This window comes from Capra hircus, chromosome 4 (assembly GCF_001704415.2).
Source record: "Capra hircus breed San Clemente chromosome 4, ASM170441v1, whole genome shotgun sequence".
NCBI classification, from domain to species: Eukaryota; Metazoa; Chordata; class Mammalia; order Artiodactyla; family Bovidae; genus Capra; species Capra hircus.
This window is the reverse complement of record NC_030811.1, coordinates 9,295-24,902: the sequence shown is the minus strand read 5'-3', so window position 1 is coordinate 24,902 and position 15,608 is coordinate 9,295. Positions and strand designations below refer to the sequence as shown.

General features: G+C 51.3%; 1 protein-coding gene across 1 annotated transcript; it reads left to right on the top strand.

The window, feature by feature from the left end:
• On the top strand, positions 348-13,862 carry LOC108635864 (ubiquitin carboxyl-terminal hydrolase 17-like protein 13). Its single transcript, XM_018047461.1, has 3 exons — positions 348-2,335; positions 6,019-6,143; positions 13,765-13,862. The coding sequence occupies exons 1-3, from the start codon at positions 348-350 to the stop codon at positions 13,860-13,862; spliced, it is 2,211 nt and encodes a 736-aa protein (XP_017902950.1).

The window sequence follows — 15,608 nt, the reverse complement described above, 5'->3', positions numbered from 1 at the left end:
GCATTTGTGTGCTGAACTTGGAAGGCCCGCAGTGACTCTCTAGCGGGCAAGGCTGGAAGGCCCAAGGGCCCCGAATCATTTGCATCCGGAGCCCTTTGGTCCAGGGGGCCAGGTCGGAAGTGCGTGCGGGGCTTCGTCAAGGGGAATTCCCCGAGAAAAGTGTCGGTGGTTGGATGGCGGGAGTGGGAGTGGGCAGGCCCTCGGCCGCCTCAGCGAATGAGGAGCTTGCACGTGCGGGGGTGGGGCCGTGGGAAAGCCCCCAAAGGACCGAGGGGGCGGGGCCAAGGCCCTTTTTGGAGACGACGGTGTGAGGGAAGGAGGCATCGGCGTGCAGCTGCAGGTAGGAGATGGAAACCCTCGCGGGCCTTGTTTGCAGAGACCCGGGGGCTGCTTCTGAGCACGGGGGAGGTGCGTGTCCGGCTCCCTTCAACGTCTTAGCCGGAGGGCGAGGTTGTCGGGCCAGCGCCGCTGGTGCGGATGCCCTTCGGGGACCCTCTGTCCCTGAGGGGCCGTCGCCGGCAGTCGGGCGCCCCCAGCGGGGTGACTTGGCTCCTGGGTCAGCGGGGCTGACGCCTGGCCAGAAAGTCGCCCTGAGTTGGAGGGGGCCGTGGGGGGTGGGCGCTGGGCTTCAGAATCTGGGGAACACCTGCTACGTGAACGCGGCGCTGCAGTGTCTGAGCCACACGCCGCCCCTGGCCAGCTGGCTGGTGTCCCGGCAGCACGCCACCCTCTGTCCGGCCGGCAGCTCCTGCACGCTCTGTGCCATGCGAGCTCACGTGACCCGAGCCCTCCTTCACGCGGGACAGGTGATCCGGCCCCGCAAGGACCTGCTGGCGGGCTTCCACAGACACCAGCAGGAAGATGCCCACGAGTTTCTGATGTTCACTCTGAATGGCATGCAGCAAGGGTGCCTGAGTGCATCCCAGCCGTCGGGCCACGCCTCCGAGGACACCAGCGTCATCCGTCAGATCTTCGGCGGGACGTGGAGGTCTCGCATCCAGTGTCTCCACTGCCTCGGTGTCTCGGACACGTTCGACCCTCATCTGGACGTCAGCCTGGATATCACGGCGGCTCAGAGTGTGGAGCAAGCTCTGAGAGAGCTGGTCAAGCCCGAGAAGCTGGAGGCGGAAAATGCCTATGACTGTGGCGTTTGTCTCCGGAAGGTGCCTGCCACCAAGAGGTTGACTTTGCACAGCACGTCCCAGGTCCTGGTGCTGGTGCTGAAGCGGTTCACACAGCTGAGCGGGGCCAAAAGGGCTCAGGAGGTGCGCTATCCCCAGCGCCTGGACGTGCAGCCCTACACGTCTGAGGGGAAGGCAGGGCCACTGGGCTACGTGCTCTATGCCGTGCTGGTGCACTCCGGGTGGAGCTGTGAGCGAGGACACTACTTTTGTTACGTCCGAGCCGGCAACGGCCAATGGTATAAGATGGACGATGCCAAGGTGACCGCCTGTGACGAGACTGCTGCCCTGAGCCAGAGCGCCTACGTCCTGTTCTACGCCCGGGAGGGTGCGTGGGAAGGGGGCGCTGGGGGAGGGGCAGCGGCCCCCCTCGGGGCTGACCCCGCAGACCCCGGGCAGCCTGCAGGAGACGCCAGCGGCAGAGCTCCTGGGTCGCAGGAGTCCCCGGGGGACACAGAGGCCGAAGGGATGAGCTTAGAGCAGTGGAGACGCCTGCAAGAACACAACCGACCGAAGCCGGCCTTGGAGCTGCGCAAGATCCAGGCTGCCCTGCCTGCCGGCGCAGTCGTGATTCACCGGTCCAGACCCGGAGGAGGGAGAAACCGCCCGCCGCCCGCACAGGAGCACCACCGGCTCGACCGGCCCAGCACGGACACCCCGCCTCCGCCTCCGGGGCCGACGTCGGCCACGGCCCTTGTGCCAGCGGGAGGGCCAGAGCGACCAAGGGGAGGAACAAGAAGCCGCGGCCATCTCTGGGGCTGTGGCGGTAGGCCGGCTCTGATGCACATGCGTGCAGACGCCCAGGCACACTCTGCGTGGGGCACGCCCTGGGCGACGCAGCAAGAGTGCCGACGAGGAGCGAGTTCCTCTCTGGCGGTGAGGACGATGCGGCCTCCGGGGAAAAGGCGGTACCTGGAGTGTGCCCGGGGTCTCGGTGTTCCCTGGGAACGGGTTTGTGCCCGAGCGGCTCAGCTCTCGAGGGCTGGCTCTGCTGGGAAGTCGGCGGAGCGAATGGGGTGCGTGAGCGGGTCTGAGCACGGTGCCAGGGCCTGCCACTTCTGCGAGGGTGGCAGAGTCCTCTCTGGATGGGACTTTGGGTGTGGCTTTGCCTTTCTTCCCCCGTCTCCAGTCCCTGGCCGCACCGCTGGCCTCTGGTGAGTGACGCGGCCTGGAGACGCCTCACAGAACGCTCACAGCCAGCCGAGCAAGGAGACGATGTCCGGAGCCCTTCGGCGGGGAGGTGCAGGGAAGAGCGGGTGCAGGTCCACGCACCGTGTCCTTCCGGCCGGCCAGGCTCTCGAAAATGCCCCAAACGTCGAGCAGCATCCGGGGTGGGGGGGTGGGGGGGAGATGGGCAAGCAGTCTTTATGGGTGGCTGTCCTCGGGAGGCCTCGTGCTACTAGGCAGAGGGTCCGGCAGGAATGAGGCGGGGATCCGTGCGTCCCCGGCAGGACGCTCGTCCGCAAAGTTCCCTGGGGCTCCATTTCCGGTGCAAGGAGCATGCTGGAGAAGCGCCAAGTGCCAAACAGGAGAAGCGATCCACGATGCCATGAGCACCACCACCGGCACCACCAGCACCGACACGAAGGCCAAGGGGAGAAAGGCGAGCCAACCAGTCCCAAAGAAACCTCTCCACCAGCAGTGCACCGGGGCCTAGGTGGAGATCCGTCACGCAGCGTTCATTTCTGGAAGCAAAGGTCCTCCCCACACTGAGGAAAGACCCGAGCCTACCCTAGATTGGGATAGCAAGACAACTGGACTTCCGACTCTGCCCGTCCTGCCTGGCAGTCAGTTGTCTCTTCCAGCTGGGCCCCGGACAAACGCCGCTGGACGCGAGGAGATGCGGCCGGCCTCCAAAGTGCCTGGGGCGGTGGGGAGACTGTCCTCCCCTAGCTGCTTTCCCGACTGCCTCATGATTCCCGTGACCCGGTGGAGGGGCGCCTGAGGACCCTTATCGATCACCTCTTGCGTTTTATTTCTGTTTCTTGGCTGACGGCTGCGAACCCCAAACCCTCCAGCAAAGGGCAGACCGGGAATGTGCGGTTTAACATCTCAGACCTCGAGGGACAACTCTGGCTGCTGACTGCGCCAGTCGGCGTGGCAAGGAACAGAGAACGTTCCGATGGCTCGTTTCCCCCGCATGCTCACCTACAGCGCACCATGCCCTCCACACGTGGAGAGGAAAAAGAATGATGAGCAGTATCTTCCCCCAAGAACACGAACAAGCGTGCCCCGCGCGAGGACGTGGAGCCACCCACAGCCCTCCCTCATCATCACCACCCATCCTCCTCCGCCCCATCGTCTCCAATGGACTTACTGCTTGCCCCATCCACCCCCTCTGAAGAAGAGGGAGAAGGAGAAGGAGAAAAAGGAGAAGAATGGCGACTGGAGCGGCGTGGCAGAGGGAGTGGGAAGGTGGCCTTACGCTGGGGGAAATCCGTGCAAAAGCGAGAAAGATACTGGCTGATCTCGCTTCTCTGTGCCATGGGAAGGAGGCAAGAGGACAGCAAGGGTGTGAGCACTTGGACGATAAAGCACAAAGTGGTAGGGTCCTGGGATGGGATGGGGAAGCGGGACGTGGGAGGGGTGCAAGAGGCTAAGGAAGAAAGCGGGGTCAGGGCCGTTCTTTCCTAGTAAGGATCCACGGAATCAAGGCTTCAGCTATGTATGGGAAACCCATGGACCGTGAAACCCCCATCGTCCTGGAAGGCAAGCATAATGTCCAGGACGGGAGAGCAAACAAACACACCTGTCCCACACCCAGAAGGAAAGCAACAGTCATCCTCTTCCAGGAGGGAAACCTTTCTTATACCTTGACTTATAGCGCGTTTTAAGCCCTGGAATTGGAAAGACGACTGTATGAGTCACCTATTGTATATAAAATAGAGAAAGAGAATAAAAGCAACAAAAAAATAACAAAATGAACACAAAATAAAAAAAAATTAAAAAAGGAAAACCAAAAAAAAAAAGAAACCCCACAAAAAACCGCTCAACCCCCCCCAAAAAAAAACAAAACAAAGAAAGCAACGACAACAACAACAACAACAACAACAACAACAACAACAACAACAACAACCACTATCAAAACAAATGGAAGAAGGAAAAGGAAGGGCAAAAGGCAACGGAGACATAAAAAGAGCTGAAGCAAGGAATCCAAAGTTGCAGCAAGCCTATGCCTTTTGGAATGAGCTCGCTTTGGGGCTTGACCAATGGCCCTGAAGGGAGAAAAGCATATGTGCCCCTCTCTCGGCATCTTTTGGTGCCAGGACCCTGAACGCTAGGAGAGTGTCCAGTGAGAAAGCATAGAAATTGGAGCGGACCTCACTGGAGAGCAAAGTTGAGGCAAGGGTTTCTTGTTGTCTGGGGAGGGGTTGTCCTCAGGCAGGGGTCTGGGGAGGGGAGACCCCTAAAGGGGAGAGGGTAGGGGGGCAGACCTATGTTTGCACAAGTGTGTTAGGATGTGAATGGTTTTCCCTCGGAATTCCCCTGCATGCATGAATTCGTTCATTTCTTTTCAGTTATGTAGTACGTAGTGTTCCTCTCTTGGCAACCCCATGGACTGCCATTCGGCAGTCTTCTGTATCCTTTGCATATTCTCAGATTTTTTTCAGTGTGATATCCTTTGTTTTGTTGTTTCTATCCTTCGGTCTCATCATCTGTTGTCTTCTTTTCCTGCCTCAATCTTTCCCAACATCAGGGTCTTTTCAAATTTGTCATTTCGTTCCTCAGGTTTCCACATGATTGGAGTTTCACCTTCAGTATCCGTCCTTTCAGTAAGCATCCAGGACTGATTTCTTTTTGGATGGACTGGTTTTATCCCTTTGCAGCCAAGGTAGTCTCAATAGTGTTCTCAAACAGCACAGTTTTCAAGCATCAGTTCTTCAGTTCTCAGCTTTCTTTGTAGTCCATTTCTCTCGTTCATACACGCCTAGTGGGCAAACCGTACCCTTAACTCATAGAACCTTTGTTGACACAGTAATGTCTCTGCTTTTTCATATGCTGTGTTGGTTAGTCATAACTCTTTTTCCAAGGAGCAAGCATCTTTTAATTTCCTAGCTACAGTCACTGCCTGCAATGATTTTGAAGCTCCAAAATAATATAAGCTGAGTTCTCCGCCATAGCAGCAAAGAGACTTTGAGGCAGAAACCCCCATATAAGCCATTTCTGGCTCACAGACTGTGAGGAGTTTAATAGGCAACGTTTAAGAGTGCAGTCTTGAAGTAATGCTGTCAGAGAGGAACAGAAAGCACGGTCTACCAGGAACCGGGAACTGACCCCATCCCCGAGCACCATCGCCCACCAGCCTCCCTCCAGACACAACGCTCACATTCCCAGCCTCACCTGGCGGCTCACTGCTGCCTCCATGTCTCTGTGTAAGGGCTGCCTGCTCTCAGACGTGCTTCTCCTAGAATTGTGCAGGCCCAGAGCCTTCCCTTCAGCCTGGTCACCGCAGCAAGGCCTTTTAGACCCTCTTGACCAGTGACTCCAAGCCCTCCTTCACAATGCCCTTTTTAATTTTCTGTAGAGCTCTTGTTCTTTTCCTTCCCCTGTCTGGGTTCCGTACTTTTCTGTTTCTTCACTCCAGACTGAGAGCTCCTTGAAAGGCAGGGGCCGCTGGTCATTTTCAGCACTGTCCTTGGTACCACTGAGTCACCTGGCATAGAGTGAGTACTCACAGCCTGGGTGCTGAGTAAATAAACGGGAGGATCCTGGGGCTCCCCTTCCCCTTCTGTCCAGGTCAGTTTCTTGAGCTGATCACTCTTACTAGGACGCGCATGCTGTTTCGGAGGCGGGAGCATGGCCACAATGACCTCCGCCATCCTTTTTCTCTCTCCAGTTGCTCCAGCAAAGCTCAGCCAGCAACCCCGACCTGGTGCCTCCTGGTGGCCCTCACTAGCTTTGCAGGACTAACCGGAACCTTCATTCAAGTCTTCAAGGCGGAGGCTCTCCAGAGTTCCAGAGGTGAAAGTGTGCTTCAGGCAGGCTTCCAGGGCTGTGGAAAGACCCAGGAATCGCCTTCTGATGTTTCATTTCCTCTCCTCTCTTTGGTGTTTAGTTCGTTCATGTTGCATCCTCGGCTTACACTGGACAATGATTTCCTCCTGCTTTCAGATGAGAACCTCTAGAACCCGGCTAGGGCTGGTCTCCTTTCTGGAACTGACTCTGAGTCCACAACTGTGCCCTCTCCTGCTCACCACAAGCCCTTGTTCCTTCAGCTCCTCTCTCGTCTGAGGGGCCTCTGTGAGTGGAAAGCATTTTTCCAAGCTCTCAGAACACAGGGGTCAAAGGTGGAGAACCAAGGTCGACAGATTTCCCAAGCGTACTGAGTGAACCTTTGGGGGGTCCAGTAGCAAGAACACAATGTTTAGGAAAGGAAAGCAAGTCCTTCTGTCCTGTAGCACCGTCTATACTGGGGAATGGGGTGTGTGCTCAGCCTGGGTTTAAAAGCCTGGAAAGGTGGACTGTGGGACTGAGCCAGTGTTCACTGGAGAACACTGTGGAGAGGGCCCACACCCAGACAGGACTCAGGGAATGTGGAGAATCCCCTCACGCTTTGGACTTCTGAACGCATCGCCCATTGCCAGGAGCAGGGTGTGGAGGCCCCTGCTCCATGGCAGAGCTGCCTCCAGCCCTTCCTGCGCTCCCAGCACTGACACTGTGTGTTCTCTTCCTTTACCATCTCACATCGTCCCCCACCATGGACCCTATTTCTGTTTGTGCCTGCTTGTGTGAGCATGAAAATGCACAGAGAATAATGGCCCAAATGGGGCCAGGTTGGTAGAGTTCACCAGGAACTTAGGGTCTCTCACTTCCAAAGCAAGCATGAAGGATAGGACTGTGAACTGGCTTAGGGAGCTGGGGTCCTCACCTTCCTACTGGCCTCTGCTCACATACTGTGTTCCAGACAATCTGCCTCTTTCTAGGCTTTAGTTTTCAAACTGTACCGAGAGGGCTTGGATCAGAAGCTGCATAAGCGCAGGCACAGGCAAACGTGTCCTCTGACTCCAGCAACAATAGGCGGGTCGTTGGCATGGGTGTTCTCAGGAGGCCTGTGCTCCTGATGTGCGCAGAGGCAGGCGAGCTTGTAGCAGGAGTGGCCAGGACACCTGCCCTGTCCCAGCTCCAGCCAGAGGGCATGTGCAGGCCCGGGGACAGTGAGCGCACCTGTGCCCCGCCTCCCTGCACAGGCACCAACACTGGACCAAGGGCTCTGCTCAGAAGGTGAGTTCTTTCAGATACCCCACCTGCAGCCTCTAAAAGGCACACATTTTCTGGAGCCCTAAGGACAGATAATTCACATGGAAGTGGTTCCCAGCAACTAAATGGTATGTGGAAGGGGTATTTGCCGTGTATACACTCCTGCTATGAAAACACGCCCCGTGATGTGCCATACATTTCCCCTTTACGACCGAGTGAAATAAGCCCAAGGAACATACCTGTGTTTGAACACACATATTGATGATGGAAAATCCACAAATTAAAGGTTGTTGGTCCCAGAATCTCTGACTGGAGGAAAATCAACAAGAAGGATCACTTGCCCTTTGAAAGTGATTTTTATTTTATTTTTATTGAGCTGTTAAATGAAGAGAGCTTGCCAGGTGGTGCTAATGGTAACAACTGAGAGTGTTAGCAGCCTCGGTAGGGAGGCCAGGGGCCCCAAAGCAGCAGGAAGAAATAAGCTGCAAGTGACACCTGGTTCTGTCTGAGCTTAACTTTTCCCAAACCTTGAGCTAACCAATGCGTTTTTCTTATGGAAATGTGTTTCTTAAGCTATGCTAATGAAACTATGTACTTACTTTGGGATCTCACTTTCTTCAAGTCTGTTCTGCCTGAGACTAACTTTTGTCTCAAACCTTGGGCTGATAATGGCTCAACAAATCAGTATTCATGTCAATTGTTTTATGGCTGGGGATGACACACCTTGTGCCATTCTATCTCAAAAATACTTATTGTGGGAGAGGGGCCTGGTGAAATTCCCTCAGCCTTGAGTCATCTCTCTACCTGAGATGAAGTCTGCCCAAACCCATGTCCATTGAGTCGGTGATGCCATCCAACCATCACTTCCTCTGTCGTCCCCTCCTGCCCTCAATCTATCTTTCCCAGCATCAGGGACTTTTCAAATGAGTCAGCTCTTCGCATCAGGTGGCCAAAGTACTGGAGTTTCACCTTCAGCATCAGTCCTTCCAATGGATATTCGGACTGATTTCCTTTAGGATGGACTGGTTGGATCTCCTTGCTGTCCAAGGGACTCTTAAGAGTCTTTCTCTCAGGACTATGTACCTGGTAGCCATGGGGATAAGACACTTTTGGCCGAACTGGCCTCCCAGACTGACAAACATGAGATTCCATACCAAGATTTCCCATTGCCAAAAAGATTGTAATACTCCCCTCTACAGTCAGTCACCTTTGTAAGCTTTCTGGCACCCACTGGTGTAGGCTGCAGTGTCTCACCAGCTGGCTTCTGGTTGTGAATCGCGGCTGTAACCTGACTGTGCCTCCCTTTAACACTCCCCAGGCCAGGCTTAAGGAGTCGGGGGAGGAGTACACTTAGGGTATATAAGGTTTCCACAGGAGTCGGTCGGGGTCCTTGGCTAAGAGGAGGCTCTGCCTCGGGCCCACCGGTGTAACAGACTGCACTCCACTGTCTGCATGCCAAAGCCTTTGGCTGTGTGGATCACAAGAAACTGTGGAAAATTCCGAAGGAGATGGGAATACCAGACCACCTAACCTGCCCTTGAGACACCTGTATGCAGGTCAGGAAGCAACAGTGAGAACTGGACGTGGAACAACAGACTGGTTCCAAATAGGAAAAGGAGTACGTCAAGGCTGTATACTGTCACCCTGCTTATTTAACTTCTATGCAGAGTACATCATGAGAAACGCTGAGCTGGAAGAAGCACAAGCTGGAATCAAGATTGCCGGGAGAAATATCAATCACCTCAGATATGCAGATGACACCACCCTTATGGCAGAAAGCAAAGAGGAACTAAAGAGCTCTTGATGAAAGTGAAAGAGGAGAGTGAAAAAGTTGGCTTAAAGCTCAACATTCAGAAAATGAAGATCATGGCATCCGGTCCCATCACTTCATGGCAAATAGGTGGGGAAACAGTGGAAACAGTGTCAGACTTTATTTTGGGGGGCTCAAAAATCACTACAGATGGTGACTGCAGCCATGAAATTAAAAGATGCTTACTCCTGGAAGGAAAGTTACGACCAACCTAGAGAGCATTACTTAAAAGCAGAGACATTACTTTGTCAACAAAGGTCCATCTAGTCGAGGCTGTGGTTTTTCCAGTATTCATGTATGGAGGTGAGAGTTGGATTATAAAGAAAGCTGAGCGCTGAAGAATTAATGCTTTTGAACTGTGGTGTTGGAGAAGGCTCTTGAGAGTCCCTTGGACGGCAAGGAGATCCAACCAGTCCATCCTAAAGGAGATCACTCTGGGGTGCTTATTGGAAGGACTGATGTTCATGCTGAAACTCCAATACTTTGGCCACCAGATGCGAAGAGGTGAGTCATTTGAAAAGACCCTGATGCGGGGAATGATTGAGGGCAGGAGGAAAAGAGGACGACAGAAGATGTGATGGTTGGATGGCATCACCAACTCAATGGACATGGGTTTGGGTAGACCTGGGAGCTGGTTATGGACAGGGAGGCCTGACGTGCTGCAGTTCATGGGATTGCAAAGAGTTGGACAGGACTGAGCAACTGAACTGAACTATCTGCATTGTCCTTCTGAGTGAGTTTGTTTCCCAGAACGCGTAGCTACAGCTGACTCACTAAATGAGGGAAAAGCACAGTTTGATTCCCTACCTGACAAGCTCCAAGGTATGCCAGCTGTATTCCATTGCTTCAGATGGCTATTGATTCCTTGGAATTAACTCTGGCCTCCTATTCTCAAATGGTGAAAAGTCCATAGATTTTCCACTTCCACCTTCGGTTTCAGTTATTTGTGATTGTGATCAAGGCTGTATAGTAGTTTGGAAAACTTTATTCCAAGCACAGCAGCTGTCCTCTGTGTCTAATGGGTTAAACATCCAGTGGAGAATCTGATGGTGGATATTGGGGGCTCTTTTCTAGGAATTGAAATGGATATGGTGACTGTGGCACAGAATAGAGTCATCTCCCCACCCCACCCCCGAAGACCTAAAAGCCAGATGACACTCTTATTCTTCAAGCATGGCTCCAAGGAGTCAGGCAAACCCTAGGCATGAGAGCAGGCACGGCTGGATCAGAGCATCACAAGTGCCATCTGCAGACAGGCTGAGCACTGAGATTATCCGTGACTTAGCATTCATGAACAGTATGAAAAAGCAAAAAGATATGACACTGAAAACCCTCTCAGGTCAGTGGGAGTCCAGTGTGCTACTGGAGAAGAGTGGAGAAATAGCTCCAGAATGAATGAAGAGGCTGAGCCAAAGTGGAACCGGCTCCCAGTTGTGGAGGTGTCTCGTGGTGAAAGTAAAGTTGGATGCTGTAAAGAACGATATTGCATAGGAACCTGTAATGTTAGGTCCATGAATCAAGGTACATTGGAAGTGGTCAAACAGGAGATAGCAACAGTGAACATAGACATTTTAATCAGCGAACTAAAATGGATGGGAATGGACGAATTTAATTCAGGTGACCATTATATTTATTACCGCGGGCAAGAATCCCTTAGAAGAAATGGAGTAGTCTCAAGGTCAACAAAAGAGTCTGAAATGCAGTACTTGGGTGCAGTCTCAAAAATGACAGAATGATCTCGGTTCATTTCCAAAACACACCATTCAGCATCAAAATAATTCAAGTCTGTGCCCCAACCACTAATGCCGGAGAAGAACAACACCTTCTAGAATTAACAAGAACAAAAAAATGTTCTTTTCATCATAAGGGCTATTGTTCAGTCGTTCAGTCATGTCTGACTCTTGTGACCCTATGGACTGAAGTACAGACTCTCTGTCCTTCAACATCTCCCAAAGTTTGCTCAAACTCATGTCCATTGAGTCGGTGATGCCATCCAACTGTCTCATCCTCCGCCATCCCCTCCTCCTCCTGCCCTCAGTCCTTCCCAGCATCAGGGCCTTCTCTAATGAGCCAGCTCTCCACATCAGGTGCCCTCAGCCTGTCCCAGCATCAGGGTCTTCTCTAATGAGCCAGCTCTCTGCATCAGGGCCAGAGCACTGGAGGTTCAGTTTTAGCACCAGTCCTTCCCGTGAACATTCCGGGTTGATCTCCTGCCAGGTTGGCTGGTTTCATGTCCTTGCTGTCCAGGGGGCTCTCGAGAGTCTCCTCCAGCACAACAGTTCCAAGGCATCAGTTCTTTTGTGCTCAGTCGTCTTTATTGTCCAACTCTCACGTCCATACACGACTCCTGGGAAAACCACAGATTTGACTCTATAGACCTTTGTAGGCAAAGTCTCTCTGCTTTTTAATATGCTGTCTAGGTTCATCCTAGCTTTTCTTCTAAGGAGCAAGCATCTTTTAACTTCATGGCTGCAGTCAACAAACTACAGTGATTTGGGAAACCAAGAAAATAAAGTCTGTTACTGTGTCTGTTTTCCATTCTATTTGCCATGAAGTGAGGGGACCGGATGCCATGATCTTCATTTTTATTTTTATGTTGAGCTTTAAGCCAGCTTTTTCACTCTCCTCTTTCACCTTCATCAGGAGACTCTTTTGTTCCTCTTTGCTTTCTGCCATAAGGGTGGTGTCATCTGCATATCTGAGGTGATTGATATTTCTCCCAGAAATCTTGATTCCAGCTTGTGATTCATCCAGCCTGGCATTTTGCAAGATGTACTCTGCATATAAGTTAAATAAGCAGGGTGACAATATACAGCCTTGACATACTCCTTTCCCAATTTTGAACCAGTCAGTTGGTTCCATTTCATGTTCTAACTGTTGCTTCTTGACCTGCATACAGGTATCTCAGGAGGCAGGTAACATGACCTGGTATTCCCATCTCTTGAATTTTCCACAGTTTGTTGTAATCCACACAGTCGAAGCCTTTAGCATAGTCAAGGAAGCAGAAGTAGATGTCTTTCTAGAACTCTCTTGCTTTTTCTATGATCCAATGGATGTTGGAAATTTGATCTCTGGTTTCTCTGCCTTTTCCAAATCCAGCTTGAACATCTGGAAGTTCTTGGTTCACATACTGTTGAGCCTGGCTTGGAGAATTTTGAGCATTACTTTGCTAGCATGTGAAATGAGTGCAATTGTGCAGTAGTTTAAGCATTCTTTGGCATTGCCCTTCTTTGGGATTGGAATGAAAACGGACTTTTTCTAGTCCTGTGGCCACTGCAGAGTTTTCCAAATTTGGGGGGCATATTGAGTGCAGCACTTTCACAGCATCATCTTTTAGGATTTGAAATAGCTCAGTTGGAATTCCATCACCTCCACTAGCTTTGTTTGTAGTGACTGGAATGCAAAAGTAGGAAGTCAAGAGATACATGGAGTAACAGGCACGTTTGGTCTTGGAATACAAAATGAAGCAGGGCAAAGGCTAACAGAGGTTTGCCAAGAGAACGCGCTGGTCATAGCAAACACCCTCTTCCAACAACACAAGAGATGACTACACATGGACATCACCAGATTGTCAGTACCAAAATCAGATTGAAGGGGACGACTGAGGATGAGATGCCTGGATGGCATCACGGACTCGATGGACGTGAGTCTGAGTGAACTCCAGGAGATGGTGATGGACAGGGAGGCCTAGCGTGCTGCGATTCATGGGGTCGCAGAAAGTCGGACACGACTGAGCGACTGAAATGAACGGAACTGAACTGATATTCTTTGCATCCAAAGATGGAAAAGCTCTGTACAGTCAGCAAAAACAAGACCAGGAGTTATCTATGGCTCAGATAATGAGCTCATTATCGCAAAATGCAAACTTAAATTGAAGAAAGTAGGGAAAACCATTAGGCCATTCAGGTATGATGTACTCAAATCCCTATGGTTATACAGTGGAGGTGACAAATAAATTCAAGAGATTTAGGTCTGATAGAGTGTCTGAAGAACTACGGATGGAAGTTCATAAAATTTTACAGGAGGCAGTGACCAAAACCATCCCCCAAAGAAAGAAATGGTTGTCAGAGGAGGCCTTACAAAGAGCTGAGAAAAGAAGAGACGTGAAAGGCAAAAGAGAAAAGGAGAGATATACCCATCTGAACGCAGAGTTCCAAAGAATAGAAAGGAGAGATAAGAAAATCTTCTTAACTGAACATCGCAAAGAAATAGAGAAAAGCAATAGAATGAGAAAGACTAGAGAGCTCATTGAGAAAACTGGAGATATGCACAATGTGATAGTTGCCAAGCTAAATTTTATTCTGGGAAAAATGAGGACTGCAGCCCAGGAAACAGTGCCTCAGATAACTCTGAGAGTCTACTCCAAAGAGGCAGTGGGGGAAGGTCAGTATATAAGATTTTGGTGAATGGGGAGTTCAATGCAATCAAGCGCTTATTTTACAAAAGGTTTTCTGCTGGTCACGATGTCACCAAGAAGGGATTTAGTGATTTTCTAGATATGAAGAAGTGTGAGAATTGGGATCAAGAAATCAGTTCCTGAAAATATTTGACTATCTAACAGGCCTGTTCCGCCAGTTTCCCTGGAGCAGGGTGCCTGCTTCTCCGCCCTGAATCCCCCTCAGCAGCTGCTGAAGGTCGGCAGCCTCAGCAGCACAGGGTTCCGTCTCCGCTGAGGCAGCTGGCAAATCCCCTGCTGCGGGTCAGTCCCTGGCGAGTGCTCTTTACAAGTGCCGATTTGTAGCTGACAGTGATGTCGTGTGGAAGTAGTTGAGAAAATGTTGAAAAGGTAGAACTGAGCTGTATTAAAACGCACTCGGTTAGGCTTGTCAACCGCAAACTGGCGCTTGCAATGGCCACGTGCCTTCCGCCTCTGCAAGGATTAAATAATGCGCTGCTGCAGCTGCTGATTCTCAGCACCCCCTGAGAGGAGTTCAGGGTGGAGAGCAGAGACGAAGCCCTCTCTGCTGTGGGAGAAGCTGGTGGGACAAGTCTTCAGATAGATATTTTCAGGAGTCAAGTTTATAAGACCGATTCTTGTACCTCCTGGTATCTAGGAAAGTGCTAAAATCCTTCATGGTGGTTGAGTCGGCAGGTTTTATATTTTAAGGAATCAGAATTTATTATACGTTTGCTTTCCCATTGAGAAATGGAATATTTCCTGCCATAATGAAGAAGGAATTCATAGGGCCTGGACTCCATCTTAGGCCTGTTCATGCTGGTCATGCTCGGCCACCTTTCCAATGGACTCTGAACTCTGGGTTTAGTGCCTATGAAAACAACAACAGAAGGTTAAGACCCCCTCCAGACAGGGGAACCGTGAAGATCATATCTAGGTTCCTCATCGCCTAAGAGAAAACATACACTATCACCCCTTCCTCCAGACAGGCCATCAAGTCTTCTGTATCGGAGTGTAACCTCAGGCTTACTGATATTTGGCTTATTGTTTGACTCTTTGAGGACATGAGCACATAGCACGTGAATGATGGGTTTATTGGGATTGTATTTTCCTTGGTTTATGTAAGTCTCAAGGAATTTGGAGTGGTGATTCAGACACGTACACATGGGGTATAAAAGATTTTCACAAATGCTGGTCGGGGTCCTTGGCTGAGAGGAGACTCTGCCTTGGGCCCGCCGGTGTAGTAAACTGCACTCCAGTATCTGCATTGTCCTGAGTGAGTTTGTTTCCCGGAATGAGTGGCTACAACAGTATTAGTAAGAAATGATTTCACAGTCATCAGTGCTGCAGCCGCCAGCCAAAGCTGAGCTGGTGACGCCCTGAGGGGACTCGGGAGGGAAAGGCTATCTGCCCTTTGGCAGCCTTCAGACTGCAGCTGTGCCCCATGGCGAGCCCCGAGGGAACTCAAGATGGGAAAATGCGGTAGGATAGAGATGGGTCCCAGCCTGGACACTTGGTGATTGTCAAGGGGAGTAAAGTTGAAGCTTTGCTCTCACCCAGACACTCCAAGGACAAAGCTAGTGGCAAACACTGAGCTCTGCTGAAGTAAAGAGATACAGTGCTCACTCCTTAAGAGGACATCTCTGTCCACACATGTGCAGGAAGGCTTGTTGAGGGTCAGAAAGGGAAGGGAGTCCCGCACCATAAGTGTGGACATATACCTACTGGCTTGTGTGGTGGAATCCATAATAGCAAAAATTTGCACAAGCATCTTAGGGTCGAAGGACCAGCCAGGTGTGAGAAAAGAAACAAAATAATTGGCCAAATGTGAACAAAGACCCCATATAAGGGCACTCCTATGTAAGTGCTTTAAATCGGCTCCTTACTGCGCTCCCCGTTCAGCACACCCGTGCTCCTCTCCCAGTCTGTGTTACTGTCATGCTTCTGACGTAATTAATTAGTTCTCTGCATGCTCTCCTGCATGTTGCGCTCTGTCTCTATTTAAACATCTTTGCACCTGTTC